The sequence below is a fragment of the Mixophyes fleayi genome, chromosome 4, assembly GCF_038048845.1.
Source record: "Mixophyes fleayi isolate aMixFle1 chromosome 4, aMixFle1.hap1, whole genome shotgun sequence".
NCBI lineage: Eukaryota > Metazoa > Chordata > Amphibia > Anura > Limnodynastidae > Mixophyes > Mixophyes fleayi.
Window position 1 is genome coordinate 153,617,864 of NC_134405.1, and position 16,040 is coordinate 153,633,903.

Genomic DNA, 16,040 nt, shown 5'->3' on the forward strand with positions numbered 1-16,040 from the left:
GTAATGCCAAGCATTCAAGATGATCAAATTGGATAAGGGTAACATTGAGGAAGCTTAATGTGACCTGGGAGTACACATAGCAATTTACCACTACAGCAGATGATTTACAGCATATAAGCCTGGGCAGACATTATAGTGGTAGAAAAACACACACATTAGGCTTCCCAAAACAATGTTTATACATTACAAATTAGCAGGCACACACTGTATACAAATCCTTACATACTGCACAATATAAGGTAGATAGAAGCCTGAAACTGGTTCAAATTACCACACCTAGTAAATCCCCCAGTGTGCAGACTGGTTCCAACCATTTGCAACCTTTGGTGGCTACTTAGATAACCAGAGTAATAAAATTTAAACATATCCTATGATTAGTACATTTTATACATAAAGACAGAGCTCAAGGAAAGTCCTATTGAAATGCGAACCTCTGTTTAAGAAAGACACCAGGAACAGGTACAGACAATGGGGGCAGTTGAACTAGTGGAGAAGAACAGTGTACCACAATAGCTAGCTCTAGCAAGCAATTGCAGAAACTGGAAATCTTGCAACATTGCTGGCTTCACCTCTACGTTGGGAGACACAATTGTGATTGCATTTTCACACCTTATGTGCACTGACGTTACTCTCCATACCCTGGGCTGAAACATTGGGTCAAAAGGAAAAAGGGTGTGTGGGTGTGGAGGAAGGTAGGGGGTTTGCATATGGCAGTTCTAGTGATTAAAATTAACCATATGCTTTGTGTCCTTTAAAACATATTCCTGATAGCAAAGTTTAGTCTAAAACATTTCCAAATCCTTCCATGTATCTGTGACCCAGCTGCCCATAGGATGGGAGAAGTTAATACGAGTGCTTTATAATTCTCTATGGGTAGTCAGATATGGTAATATCGTATTCTTACCTCAATTATTTAAAATTCAACTCCCTATCAAAAAGGTAAACAGCTAAATGGTAGTTCAAAACAATGAAACATTTGTGTGCATTAGACAGACAATAGTTTCCTTGTTCTATGTGTATGTTTGTATGCTTTTAAATAGCCGAGAACATCATAGCAGCAGGCAAGTTGTGAAACAAGATTTAGAGGTTTTGTCTGCTCAAATCAACTCGGGATTTCTTATTGTAAAATCTGCCACTAGGCATCCGTCTTGCAGCATTCCACTATTTTCCCTTCTCCTTGGTGGAGATGATGGAGATGGGATCAGTCTCCAACATGTCTTCTGTTTATATCACTGATGCTTGGGAGAAATAGAATAGTGGAATGCATTTCATAAAGTTAACCTCTTGTGATAACACAAGGTCATTTATTCAACAAACAATTAAGCCATCAAGAAAATTTGCAAAAGTGTTCAGTACACCTCATGATTCAATAGCTTGTAGGATCACTTTTAGCAGTAATAACTTGAAGCAGGTGTTTTCAGAATTAACTTGTTAGTCTCTTGCATTGTAGTTAAAGAATTTTGCTCAACTACTTACAATACTGGTCCAGTAAAATAGGATTTTTATACTTATGTAAAATCTGTTTTTCCTAGTCCATTGGGGGACACTGGGGCATAGAGTAGGTGAAATAGGTGTGTGGCATTTTAAGAAACTTGTTAACTAGCCCTAGGTCCTGTACCACACACCCTGCCTAAATCTCAGTTTATGTTTAACCAAGCCTCAAAGAAAAGGAGAAAGAGAGGAATCTGAGCGTCAAGGGTGGGCGCCCGGTGTCCCCCAATGGACTAGGAGAAACAGATTTTACGTAAGTATATAAATCCTATTTTCTCCCACATTCAATTGGGGGACACCAGGGACAATGGGGATGCCCCAAAGCTGCAGCTACGGGTGGGGACGCTCAGAACATACAGTGCAAAGCACCGCTCTGCCAAACCTAGCATCTCCAGATGCAAACACATGAACCTATAAAAATAAGTAACCATGTGAAAAGGAGAACAACTGGCCCCCAGACACAGCTGCTAAAAAGAAACTCCATGCCGTGCCACCCAAGAGGTACAAACAGACCTCTCAGAAAGAGCCCGAAGAATTTCCGGAACAGTCTTATATCAAATTTTGACATCGCCCAAGGAAGGCTTAGGTCAAGAATCTCCTTTATGAGCAATAAAAGGAAGGAGACTTGCAAGATATGGAAGTAAGCTTGGAAAATCTACTAGTCAACGAGATGACTAAAGAGAACCTGATCGATAACTGAGAACATCAAATCTACAGTGTCAGAGATCCAAGCGAGAAATGATGTAAAGTACTCAACACCAATCTTAAACTAAAATCACTCTGGCACCTGAACGTAAGAGAAACTAGGATGCAACCCAGCCTGTCCTACACGAACACAAGGAACCTGGACACCCGAAAGAAAAGATAGAATACATTTTTAATCCACACCATGCAATACATGTGTTCCAGAAAAGACAAACATTTTGGCTTAACCCCACTGGCGAGCCCAAAGCATGGTTAGCACCAACATGGGGCCACCATATCACACAAACACCCTCTGTCATTAACTGTTTCAAGACTCTCGGAAGTATGGCTACCTATGGGAATAGGTAAACTAAGCAGAAACTGCCAAAGAAGTGACATAGCTGCTACTGACAGCCAAAGAATCTCTTGTCCTGGAGTAAATCAAAGTTGGGCACCTTTGTGACATCGTCCAACGGACACTTCAACTTCTCCGCAGCAAATAATGCGAGCCAACTAGAGTGCGAAACACCACTCACAGTACCATTACCCTGAAGGAAGGTTGGATTATTTCAGAAACTAAACCCTGCAAAGCCCAGACGTGAAGACAGACGTCACCCGAACCTTGAAGACCTGCAGCGGTTGTCCACAAGGCCCACACCGAAATCGAGAATGGCTGAATATGCAGATATCTTTGTTTTGCTTCCACCAAGAGAGTGACTGACACACTTAAGATTAAAGACAGAACAGCAGACGCTACTGCGTAGACGAGATGTGTTCTACTCTGAAATTATTGCAGGCGAAAACTCGCACCTGAACCTGAGTGGGAATACAAAAAAGCAAACTTTTTGAGGTTCTGGAACCAGAATACAACTTTATAAGCAATTAATTAACAGACGGCATAAGGCAGAGCCAGTCACCTAGTTGGACATGCGTGAAGCTTAGTGGAAACCAGCAGGGAGGAAGTGCAGGAAGAGGGAAGCAGCACTACCCCCCCCCCAAGGGCCCAGCAGTGAATTGGCAGCTGTTCTGTAGGACAGCCCCCTCCACTAATCCAGTGCCTAACAGGTGCTTTCACCATGGTGTAACTGCTACATGACCCAGCCCCGTAAATATGCTAAAGGCTGCTAGTCATGGGGCCCACTGTGTCTTCTACCCCACCCTTCTCAGCACTATGCTGTGAAGGGTGCTGCCAATCACTATGCGCACAGTGCCTGGAGGTTGGCACAGCGACCTGTGTGCAGCCGCTGCTAGGGATACCGGACACAGCCTGCGGTGTCTGTGAGGAATCCCACGTGGCAAGCGATGGAGGCATGACCAGAGAACCTCCGATCCCCTGCTTAAAGCAGCGCACAGCTGTCCTTACTTTGCGCTGCATAATAAATGAAGATTCAGGAACAGCAGGGTTTGTGGTTTTGTTTTTATAAATGGCCGCCAGCAACTATCGGGAGAGCGATGTGTTGCTGCAGACCTTAGAAAAAGGGTCTTTGCAAACCCATAATAATCTGAATTTTATATTTGTGTATATATATATATATATATATATATATATATATATATATATATATATATATATATATATATATATATATATATATATATAGAGAGAGAGAGAGAGAGAGAGAGAGAAATGAGCTGACCCAGTGTAAAGTATAAATAACCGAAAATCTGGTATATAAAGAACTAAAAGGTTAACAAGCATACATTATTCAGACTATATATATCTAGTGATTTACATATATATTTTTTTTTATTACTAATATATAAATGCACTGGTTCTCACACTTTTACACTGACGCCCATAACCTTCATTCTTATATTAAACCCATTTAAACATCTGTGCCTAGGAAAAGCCATTGTATCCTTCAGATAAGTAACTGTATGTATATGTAAACTATCATATCTCAGGCAATAAACAACTGTTAATATGTTATTACCACATAAGAATACCGAATTAACTATATCAAGCATAAAAAAAGACCAGGCTTTAAAATATACTATGATCGAGTCCTGCAGGACGCGCTCCTACCTACCAACTGGCGCGCAGTCAGGGTGGAGGTGGTGCAAGATGAGGGAGGGGGGGAGGGGTACTGGGCAGAAATGGTGGGGGAAACAATTGCAGCCGCAGACATGTTTGCATTGAGCCCCTGATGCGGCCCCCCAAATGCAAACCAGCCAGTAAGAATAACACCAAAAAATAAAATACAATAAAAATCAACAAGGGCTGCCCAACAACTTCCATAAAGTGCCACACATCTATTCCACCTATTCTATACCCCAATGTTCCCAGTGTCCCCCAATTGCATGTGGGGAAAAATGATAATGGCAACATTTGAGGGCATTTATTTATGTACAGGTCTACTAGGGTCCCAACCACATCATTTCAATGGGTTTAAATCTGGGCTTTGTTGTATTTAGGATCATTGTCCTGTAGCATTATCCAAGCTACAGATGTCGGACAGATGGCACCTAGTTTTCATCTATAATACTGTGGTATAAAAGAGGAGTTCATTGTGCACTCAATTATTGTGAGGCATTCAAATCTTGTGGCTGCAAAACAACCTCAAACCATCACTACACTCTACCAATCTGCCCATAGTTGGTACAAGCGTCTTGTAGTGATATGCTGGTTTTCAACAAACATAGCATTGTGCAAAAAACTCTGTGGTCTTGTCTGTCAAGTGGACATTGTTCTTGTTGTATATTGTTCAGATGCAACTTTGCAAACCTAAACCATACTATGTTTTTTTTTTACTTTTTTGGGAAACAAGGATCTTTTGCCTAGCTACCTTTCTAAAAAAGCCATACTTGTTCAGTATTTTGCTTTTTATTCCAGGATACACTCGCATCTTTTGGGTTCTTTGCAAGTTCTTGGATCATCTTATGGGCTGATCTTGGGTGAATTTGCTGGGTTGCCCACTTCTGGGAATATTGGCAATTATCTTATGTTTAATGATATACAAATTGTTTGGAAATGGCCATACAACACTTCCAATCTGGTGAGCAGAAACAAATGGTTTTCAGAAATGACTACAGATGTTTTTTCTTTTTTGCAGCTAGCAACACAAATCTGAATGCTCCAGGCTGAACTACCAAAGGGGTTGCCCTTACATTGGGGGTTGTAGTGCTTCCTGATGATCCAATGCTGAAGTGCATTTGTCTACCAGGACCTGGCTCAAATTGCTTTCTTTATTGGTGTGGTATAGCATACCTACTTTCACACATAGCTTCTTAATGTAGGCTTATTTGTTGTTGAATAAGTAATAAAGGAGAAGGTCAGGTTTATCATATTTTATGACTTAATGGGGATCATACACACACCCAGATACACATACAAACACAAAACATACTTAGAGGTGAGGGGGGTGGATTTAGAGTTCTCCCATTTAACATGGTAATTGTCCTTTGAGAATAATTATGGACAAACAACAATATCTGATTTGTACCTTGATAATCCTCCTGTTCCTGACGCTCATTAATGTCCAGTGTGAGCTTCTTCATCCTCATCCTCTCTTCTTGCTCCGCTTGTTGCTGGTTCCAATGATTTGCAGCTAGTTGTGAGGACATGGGCACATTGAGAATCTTAAACTGTAAAGCAATGAAATTTTAAATGCATCAATTAAATATAAATGACATATAAACACATTTTTACGTGAGAAAAATGTCTACATTTCTGCTCAACTTTCCCTTACATTCATTCAGAGTGTGTGTACAGGTGATGTTTGCACTGTACCCCAAGAGTGCTGATGATTTTCTGTTTTGTTTGCCAGACGTAAAAACAAATTTACTCAGGTTAAAATGGTGCAAACAAAATTATGGCATTTCAAAAGACAGCATCTATAAAAGTATCAAATTCCTTTGTGAGCAAAGACCCCATTATAAAAGATTATTAAGAATTAGAGAGTAAAATGTTTTATTCCAGTTCTCCAAATCGCATTGTTCTTGCCAAGTTACAACTACTAATGCAGAAGTGTGCAGGTAATCAACTTACAAGCTTCATCTCTCAATCAGAGAAAACGGAAGGTGGTGATATGTCACATGTAATCCTTTTCATTCATTAGGCCATCTAAGCTCTGTTATATGAATGTGTTTCCGTTTTTTTGTAAATAATACTCTGTATAAGAGATAATCTTTAATGTAGAGAGTCTTTATTTGTCAGGACTGCAAGTACAGCTTAATATGACAAGAATCAGGTAATGCAATACAATGATCCTCCTGAGTATCAACAACTAGATCTGGAGTCTGCAAATGAAATCCTCCCTAGACTTCACTCTCAGCTGTGAAAAAATATTTATCAGAACAGTCAGGTTTACATTTTCATAGTAATTCTTTGCCAGCATAAGCTAGCAGCCTGCTTCGCAATGACAGTTCCTGACTATCTCATTTCACAGACCTTGCAAAATAATGTCACAGAACTGCATACTAAGGAAAATGATGGCCGTATACATTTTTGGAAAGTGTCGAATTGAGAGAATGTGAAGTATGGGAGAAGCCATTAAATATCTTAGCTACAAGTCCAATTCTTGTACTAAGCTTTCACAGCCTTCCTATTCCTTTAAAATTCTATACCATTTCCGGCAATATCAAAAGGATAGCAAAGTGAATCTGTATGACTGCAAATCTGGGACAGAAGAGAAAAATTCACAATGTGCCTTATATGTAAAAATAAATATGGCTTTTAGTCATCTCTTATTTTATGTCCTGCATAACCACTTGCCTGCTGTTTGTTGCCTCTTCTTGTCAGCATTACAAATGGCATTGTATCTCCACACTCTGTATTTCCTTCCCCAATTCCCATTGTTGGTCCTTTCTTCAGCTGGCTTTTAAGGTGCAAAGGAATTGCAACATCTAACTGATGCACTTTCACAGAGTCTCCACTACGCTGCTAAAATAAATATTAAATAAAAAAAGAAAAAAAAGAAAAAAAAAAAAGAAGAGAAGATTGTTACAAAGCACTGAAAAAAATGGAAAAGCACCAAAAAGAAGCAGTTTGTTAACTAAACTTCTGTTCATTACATATAGCTTTAAGATGTATGCACTTAGTTTATAGCTTAACAGCTGAAAAATAGCCGAAAATACAAACAAGGATTACATGATATGAACAAGTGGAATTACTGTACTAATAAAAGGAAAAAGAATTTTATCGAAATAGACCTGAATAAAGAAATAATTCAAAGCACTAAAGAAATGTACATACTACGCCAAGTTATGAAAACTAAATCACACAAAAATAAATACAACAGCATTCTCGCATTAGTGTACATGGCAAAGGAATAAAATTAACCAAATTCCCAAAGATGAAAGCAGACAAATGTAATCTACCATACTTGAAGCTATGACATTTCTAGGATCATTTGATCGAGGGCCTTCAACTGTAAAAAAACTAAAATAAAAAAATATACATACTTGGCAAATAGCCACATACCTGAAGATTTTCCAGCATCATCTTGTCAAGAGCCTGAATGAAGTCTTCATCTTCTGCACAGGGTACATGTTTGATCCCACCTCCTTTAATCATCACCTCCTGTAAAAGCAAAATTCATCTAGAACAAACAGTAGAATATAGGATTTCAACCAGATTATTATTGAATATTAAAAACAATAAATAAAGAAAATTACTGTTTTGGATTCTAAGGTTTAAAACACAATACTGTAGATTTGGTATTTTCGCAAAAACGCCCAACAATTTTCTTCTTTTGAATGAGGAGACTCTGAACCAGACAGAATATCTAATTATCTCTAATATATATAAGCCTAGTGGCGTGTGTTAGTGTGTGTGTGGAAAAAACTATTTTGTCAGAAAGGGCTCATCCAATTGACCTGAAATTTGGTATACTGACATTATTTGACAAAAAAATTATAATAGTGAAGTCAGTTAACTTCCATCATCCCCCTTTCCCCCGTGGGAGGGGTAGTAAAGGCTAAATTTACGAGTTGAGGGCTCAAACTCTTGACTCCTTCCGGAATGCCAAGGCACAGATTAAGATTGAAAGTTGGAAGCATTATTATGCTATTGAGAAATCTGAATGTTAAGAGAGGACTGTGCAATGGCACTCGATTAGTAGTGACAGCACTGAAAACGAATATGACACAAGCAGAAGTTTTGACTGGATCTGCTGAAGGAGAGAATGACGATACCTCGGATTGACTTATGTCCATCCGAAACAGGACTGCCGTTTAAGCTAAGACGGCACGGCGGCAGTTCCCTTTGAAGGCGGCATTTGCTATGACCATTAACAAGTCACAGGGTCAAACACTTGACCGTGTGGGTATTTATTTACCAGAGCCTGTCTTTGGTCATGGACAATTGTATGTCGCATTTTCACGAGTACGGAGAAGCAGTGATGTGAAAGTGCAGGTTATGAATACTGCCCTTCAAGGAAGACTGATTGAGCACAGCGATTAGGCGTTTAGCAGAAACATTGTGTATTGAGAGGTTTTAGAACAGTAAGATGATGGATATTAAGGATGTGGCGATGAAGATGAAGGATGAGGTGATAGAGAAGAATGATGAGGTGGTGACATGTGGACAAAACCACGTTAAAAAAGGGCGCTTACGTCGGGAAGTAACGCTCTTCCCCTGAGGAGGCCTGGCCTAGCCCCAAATGCATGACAAGAACCTTTTTAAACATGACCTGTTGGTAGGCTATGAGGACCGAACTTGGACACCTCCTGGTCTAGATGCTGTGGACACGTGGGCTGGAGCGCACCGCCGGTGAGGGGAGCTATTAACATCAAGCTGAGAATTGGACAGACACAACTTCGCGGGAGACATAGTATACAAGCACTGGAATACTATACAGTGTTGGTCTTAAGTCCCGCTGGAGGTTATACATCAACGTCATATCGGGTGTTACATCTGAATCCCGGGAGGGAAGGTGTGATCATTTGGCATTATACCTGCAATCACCGGAGGAATATATTGACTATGACAACAGCGTCAACCACAAGGCTAAACTTATAACGGTACTGTTATCCATGTAACATTGCAAAGTTAATCAACTTATTGAAATCACCAGTGGCGGTGGGAAGTTTCAAACAAACTATCTGTGGCCATGTTCATTATTTACAACGCTTACATAGTTAATATTATACTGCTAGATTCACAATTTCTATGCAGATAGTCATCCCATTGTGATGTGTGGTATATGTGGGTTTCAGCTGTGGATAATAAGTAGTTTTTCTGGCCATGTTATTTAACAAGCTGACATAGTATAACAACAAACTGCTGGTTCATTTTTTCTACACAGATAGTCATTTTAAATGTGATGTGTGTTTATGTCATACTTTGGCATTAGAGCGTTGTAGTAATTGATATCTAGACATAATACTGAAGACTTGGGAGAGTCCATTCTACAAGCTGCTCATGCCAGAGTGGTTATGTTTACTAAATTTGAGCGCTTATCCATAATATAATCTATATGCAATTTCAGGACCTCTGTCTTGTCTGAGTTAACCGTGTATACTGAGAAGTGGCCATAAAGGTCCAACTCAGCCAAGTGGGAAGATAGAGATACAGTTGGGCGAGCAATGGACATCATCTGCGTAGAATGCAATTTTATGAACGGAGGGGCCTACGGGTATACCAGCAATCTCTTGATTGGCCCGGATCCTGGCAACTAAAGGCTCAATCACAAAAGTGAATATAAGTGGAGAGAGGGGGCAACCCTGACGGGTGCCATTTGAGAAAGAAAAGGGGTCGAGGCCAGATTATTCGCAGAGACCGTAGCTGAGGGAGAGCGATAAAGAGACGAGATACCATTTGAATGTTGCTAGAAAGCCGCATTGCTCTGAACACCCCATCTATGAAGGACGAGGACATGTGGTCGAACGCCTTTTCAGGATTGAGTGCCAAAAGAGACAGTTGTTTGTATCAGAACAACGACACTCCTAGTATTATCAGGGGCTTGACGCCCTGGAATGAAGAGCCCACTTAGTCAGGATGGATGAGAGAAGGGAGGAGCAAGTTCAATCTGGAGGCAAGGATTTTGGCGTAAAGTTTCGAAACAAATTTTAGTATCAATATAGGCCTATAGCTAGCACAAAGAGAATGGTATTTCCCCAGCTTCGGCACGACAATGTTGGCCTTAGTGTTAAGCAGGTAGAGTCGAAGGAAGCCCCCTTCAGCACCTCATTGAAGAATTCCGTCAGCTGCGGGTCAAGATCTTTCATTTTCATTCTTATGCGGGTCTCTGGGTATGTTCCAAAGCTGCTCCTCTAAAGATGTGGTGCGCAGCACTTTCCGTCCGAAACTGGCATCTTCGGGCACACAAATTTGGAATCTGTAAAACTTAGTGAACGTGTGGACTGAAGACCAGGTGGCCACCCGGCATAGCTGCTCAGTTGAGGCCCCATGCCATGCCGGCTAGGAGGCACTCACTGATATGGCAGAATGACCCAATCATATTTTTGGGAACAGGCTACACTACTCCAAAGCAAGCCTGTAGTAAACAACCTAAGCAATGGTCTGCTTGGATGTAGACTCTTGAAGGCATCAGAGGACCAAAAGGTCATCCGACCTGCGCACCTCACAGGTCCTATGAACATAGGCTGTCAAAGCCCTGACAATGTCCAGAGAGTAAAGAGAGTTCTCTTCTTCCAGAGTCTAAGGCCAAAATACAATGTCCTCAATTAGGTGGAACTTGGGAGGCCAATTAGGGCTGAAAAATAGGATTCTTGTACTTACAGTAAAATCCCTTTCTTGTAGTCCATTGGGGGGACACTGTGATACATTGGGGTATAGTAAGTGGTACCAGGAGTCTAGGCACTAAACAGTTAAATCTGAGTGTAGCTCCACCCCTACCACAGGAAGGAGCCTCAGTTTATACATAGCAAAGCCTGAAGAAAGGCCAAAAATAGGCTAACCAACAACACGCAGGCAACCCAACAAACACTCAGAGCAAGTGTGGGCGTGCAGTGTCCCCCAATGGAGTACGAGAAAGCGATTTTACGGTAAGTACAAAAATCCTATTTTCTCATACATCCTATTGGGGGACACAGATACATTGGGGACATACCAAAGCTGCCCCTAAGGGAGAGACTGCTCTTACCCAACTGCACGCAAAACCTTACGGCCAAAGCTGGCATCCCGAGATGCAAAACCTTGCAACCTGTAGAATTTCACAAAGGTGTGGACAGACGATCACGTAACTGTCCGGCAGAAACTCCACGACACGCCGCCCAGGATGCACCCACAGCCCTGGTGGAATAAGCTGACAAACCTCCTGGCAGTGGCCTAGCTGACCTCGTGGAAGCCAACTTGATGGTGGAAGTGATCCACCTAGCTAAAGACACCTTGGAGGCCGGCCAACTGCGTTCGTGCACATCCTATAGCGCAAAAAGATCTTTAGTTTTGCGCTATCCCGCAGTGCGGTCTATATAGCACTTAAGGGCTCTGACCACATCTAAAAGTAGTAAGGACTGATCAGAAGACCTAGAACCTGGATAAAAAGTAGGAACTACAGTTTCCAGATTCAAATGAAAACGAGAAACAATTTTAGAAACAAAGGGGGGCTTGATGCAAAGCACCGCCCGGTCTGCATGAAACAACAACAAAGGCCCAGGATGTATTTAAAACAATTTATATCTGGTAACCCCCTTTCTGTTATTTTAACAGCTTCTGCAAACTGTACAATATATCAGATCTTTAAAGATGGAGAGAATGCAAATCTTTTCCCAAGGAAGGACAGCCTCACACATACACTCTTAGAAACAATCAGTTGTAGAAAAGAGTGTTAAAATAAGTAGAAACCTGTCCTATATGGAGGGGCACAGCAGTTCCGATTATCAAGAGATGACAAATGGCACTGAAAGCTCCGGTGAAGGCGCCAGTCTCTCCTCTTCCTCTCTTGTACAATGACTGCTACCGCGCTGTTAAACGGAGATATCTTCGTTCTGTGCCCTCCTGTGTGAGTAGTAACCACAGCTGTGCTCTTTGATTCAACGGAGATCTGCCTGTGGCTGCTTCTGGTCCCCCTGTTATCTGGCAATGCTCGTTGCCTCAGGGGGAGGCGGACACGACCACAGCACCTGTTGTGAGCTGCGGTCGCTGCTGTTAGCGCTGACAGCTTACTGCCGGTTAGCTGCTCATAGATTATTAAATGTCCGTCTATGCTGGGGGTGAGATAGCTGTCAAAGCTACTAACCCCTGCTCAGGGACCCGGGGTGGAGGAAGGCCGCAGGCTATCCACCCCCTGGGAGGCATCCTGAGTCCAGCAAGGTATTCCCCCCTAAATAAAAGTAAAAAAATTAAATAATTGGAAAAAAATAAAAGTAAACTCCGGGGCAGGAGCCCGGGAAAACATGCCGTACTCGACACAACACTAAAACTAAACTGAGGCTCCTTCCTTTGGGAGAGGTATAGCAGGGGTGGAGCTACACTCACAGATTTAACTGCTTAGTGCCTGGACTCCTGGTACCACCTATACTTCAATGTATCGCAGTGTCCCCCAATAGGACGTATGAGAAAAAAAAGGTTTAGCTTGAAGAACAGCCCTGTCTCCAAGAAAGATGGGATCTAGAGACCTACAAGGCTGAGCCCCCAGCTTGGAAACTATACTAGCTTGGCGATCGCAAAAAAAAATAAAAAAAAAATGTTCCTTACCTGGAATACAGAGTCAATCCCCCAATCCAATGAATTGAAAGAAGAATGCAGAAAGCTTCTCAACACTAGGTTAAGACACCAAGTTCTTATTGGAGGGAGGTGTGGAGGTTGCACTCCTTGTAAGAAAGGCTGCTGCTCTGGAAAAAGTGTTTTTTTTTTTCCAAGAAAATTGAGAGAGCCGAAACTTGAATTGTCAGAGAGCCGATTCTCAAACTACTACCCAACTGAAAAGACAAGGTAGGAAATTAATTATTTTCATACCAGGAGATGTAAACCTTCCACACCCTGTGATAATTCTTGGCTGAAACTGGCTTTCTAACCTTAAGCATGGTCTGAAGTTGGCTTCAAGTTATTAAAGCCAGCCAAGCTAAACTTGGGTGATGAAACTGCCCCTGCATTAACAGTCTTTTATTGAAGGCAGACACCACAACAGGACTTCTGCCATGTTGAGAATGTCTGTGTACCACAAGCTTCATGCCCAGTCCAGTGCTACCAGGATCACCTAATTGCCTTCTCTTTAAACCTTCTTTAGGACACGCTGCACATTTATGTAATCCTTTAGACTCATCTGGAATCCAAAGCTCCTGAAAGCGGCAATGAAATGCGACAAACCCCCGGCTCTGAAGGCTGTTACAATTGTCCAATCTGAAATAATGACCACTGTGGAAGTTGCCACCATCTAGCCATCACATAAGAGACTGATTCACCCTTGAGGACAGTGTAATGAACTGGCTGGACAAACTATCGTCAATATTCAACTCTCCGGTTTTTATCCTTGATGAAGACTACAGGCATTTGATTTTAACTACTTAAGAATGGATTTATATATTTCCAATCCTCTTATCATAGTGATAGTCTTATTTATGACTATGTTAGTGGCAGATATTTGAATATTGACTTAATGGTTTGATCTGCACACTTATTTAATTATAAGACTTCAATACTGCATATCCCTCACCTTGATTATATAGGTATAAGTATGTTGTGCACCCAGTCATTTTATTAGCATTGTGTTTTTATTACAATTATATCATTTTATATTTCGCTTTTCTTTTAAATATATATAATATAAGTTATATTTTAAGTGGAAGGATCTTGTAATTTCAACAAATATTTAGGGACTTCTAGTATACCTAGTTTCCCAACTCCTGTCCCCTTTTTCCCCCCCTTAATACTATATTCGAATTTTAGGTTGCATCCCAGTTATAAGCTATAAGAGGGAGAAAGTCATTGCCATATCTCTCCTGTTACGATTATACATACTGGGATATAGTCCTACGGTTGTTGCGGTAGTATAACTTTTCCTTACACTAGGTTTAGTAGCGCAAGAACTTGAGAGGAGACAAACAAGTTGAATATAGGAACTTATTTTTAAAACTAAAACACATATATGATGTATAACTTGCAGAAAGTACAATAGTCACTAAGACCTTTGGAGTCTGAGAAGCGGAAGAGACAAAAAACAAAACAGAGGACCAGTAATACCATCTATATCTACCACTTGCTAGGTCTCAAGCTTAGGAGCAGAAGTAACTACTGGGAGGACCCCTCTGGGGAAGGTCTTCCTGGACAAGCAGAAGATTTCCTTGACTTTGGCACCAAAGTGGTTTACATCTTAAGCTGGTGGAATGCACTACACCTCAGCAGTCCAAAAGAGTGCTCGTTTTATTTCAGGTTTAGTATCAGAAGGGGTGCTGATGTTAGAATACTATGTTCAAAAAATAAACTATTTCTTCTGCAACAGATGCAGCAGGATTCAGACAATATATGTCCCCTTGTACATACAGTGTTTTCTTCATCGGTCTCATTTTCCTTGTTCGAGTCAGTCAAGTAATCTGTATTCTCCTCCTCCTCTTCTTCTCTTTCATCTTCTTCATTTTCAGAAGCATCCTAAAATGTAGGCATTTTATGTACAGCATATCATGTGTTGAAACACTAGCACACATTGTAAGAAACATTTGCAACGTTAAGCCAAATGTGCATACATAGGTTATTATTACTGAATTATTGAGCAAGGACCAAAGCTACGCAGTATACTTGAGAAGCAGGTGGGAAAAACAGATATGCTACAATATTCTCTGTGAACATTAGTCTTATTGTTAGAATTTAAATGTCAATTTAGTCACACTTTTTCTTGCTTTGTCATAGTTTGGTATGCTTTTAGCTTTCAACTATAAAGCAATACACCCAAGAGAACCTTCCACATTACTGTGGTTCCAGTTTTTCTGCTAAGAACAACTTATAAAAATACCAAGAAAGACAACAACATTCAGAGTTATTTTAAGGGTAAAGCTAGAAAAGTCCCCTGCTTGCTATTGTACAAGTGGAACAAAAGTTAGTATGTATATGAACAAAGAATGTAAAGCTAATAACAAGTGTTTTCTTTGTAAACTTCTGCCTTTTTCTTTCCTTTTAATTGTTCCCATCTTTGAGGACAGAAAACTCCAAACTGAAGTCTAGCACTGATAACAGGTTTATGAGTAACACAATAGGACTTTGCTCAAGGCAAAATGGGAAATCATCCACTCGTTTACCCCACTAGTCTAAGTGCTGAAAAGAGCCAAGTGCTCCAGAGAGGCTTCTACTTATTCAATAACCCTTGTGACCACTGTTTCATGTCAGGTTCACAGGATACTCGTTTCTAATCACAGGAAAATTTCTGGAAAATACTAGTGATTAGGAAACCGAAATCAGTGCTTACTGATACATTCTGATACATTGACAATATCTACTGAAACTATGAGTTTATGACAATCTGCTAATGGATTACATAAACGCAAAATTTAACATAATTATAAATATGCATATTTACGACTAATATTGGGGAACAAATGCCTAAATATACTGACATCATCTTCTGGTTCATTCATTTCACTTTCATTCCCAGACTGCTCCTCTGTCTCTGCTCCAGCTTCTTCCTCCTCTTCATCATCCTCATCCTCTAGACCTTCACCCTCAGCAATAGAATGCTTTGAATCTTTGTCATGAATAAGACCTGGTAGATTGAACAAGAGACATTTTTAAGAAATAAAAAAAAAAAAAAAAAAAAAAAAATTTTTTTTTAATTTTTTTAACAATAGTCGCACAATAGTCACTCATTCATTCATGTCACACTAATTACAACTGCCCTGTTATAGCTATCCACATGTCCTTCTGTGACTCAAACAAACTTTTCAGTCTCACAATGAATGAACAAACTATTCCATCTACAGCACTCTACATTTAAGTCCCCAGGACATGTTCATGGCCGGCATCGGCTCAAAAG

At 40.6% G+C, this 16,040-nt stretch overlaps 1 protein-coding gene across 4 annotated transcripts in view; it reads right to left on the minus strand.

Annotated features, from left to right (window-relative positions):
* Positions 1-16,040, minus strand: part of UPF2 (UPF2 regulator of nonsense mediated mRNA decay) — a 108,793-nt gene that overhangs the window by 5,848 nt on the left and 86,905 nt on the right. For 3 of the 4 annotated variants that reach the window (XM_075208638.1, XM_075208641.1, XM_075208639.1), the window contains exons 17-21: positions 15,625-15,770; positions 14,561-14,665; positions 7,598-7,696; positions 6,890-7,057; positions 5,619-5,760 (exon numbers count right to left, since the gene is read on the minus strand). In XM_075208638.1, coding sequence (XP_075064739.1) covers positions 5,619-5,760; positions 6,890-7,057; positions 7,598-7,696; positions 14,561-14,665; positions 15,625-15,770 — 660 coding nt within the window. The remainder of the gene's footprint in view (positions 1-5,618; positions 5,761-6,889; positions 7,058-7,597; positions 7,697-14,560; positions 14,666-15,624; positions 15,771-16,040) is intronic. The other variant, XM_075208642.1, reaches the window with a different exon arrangement.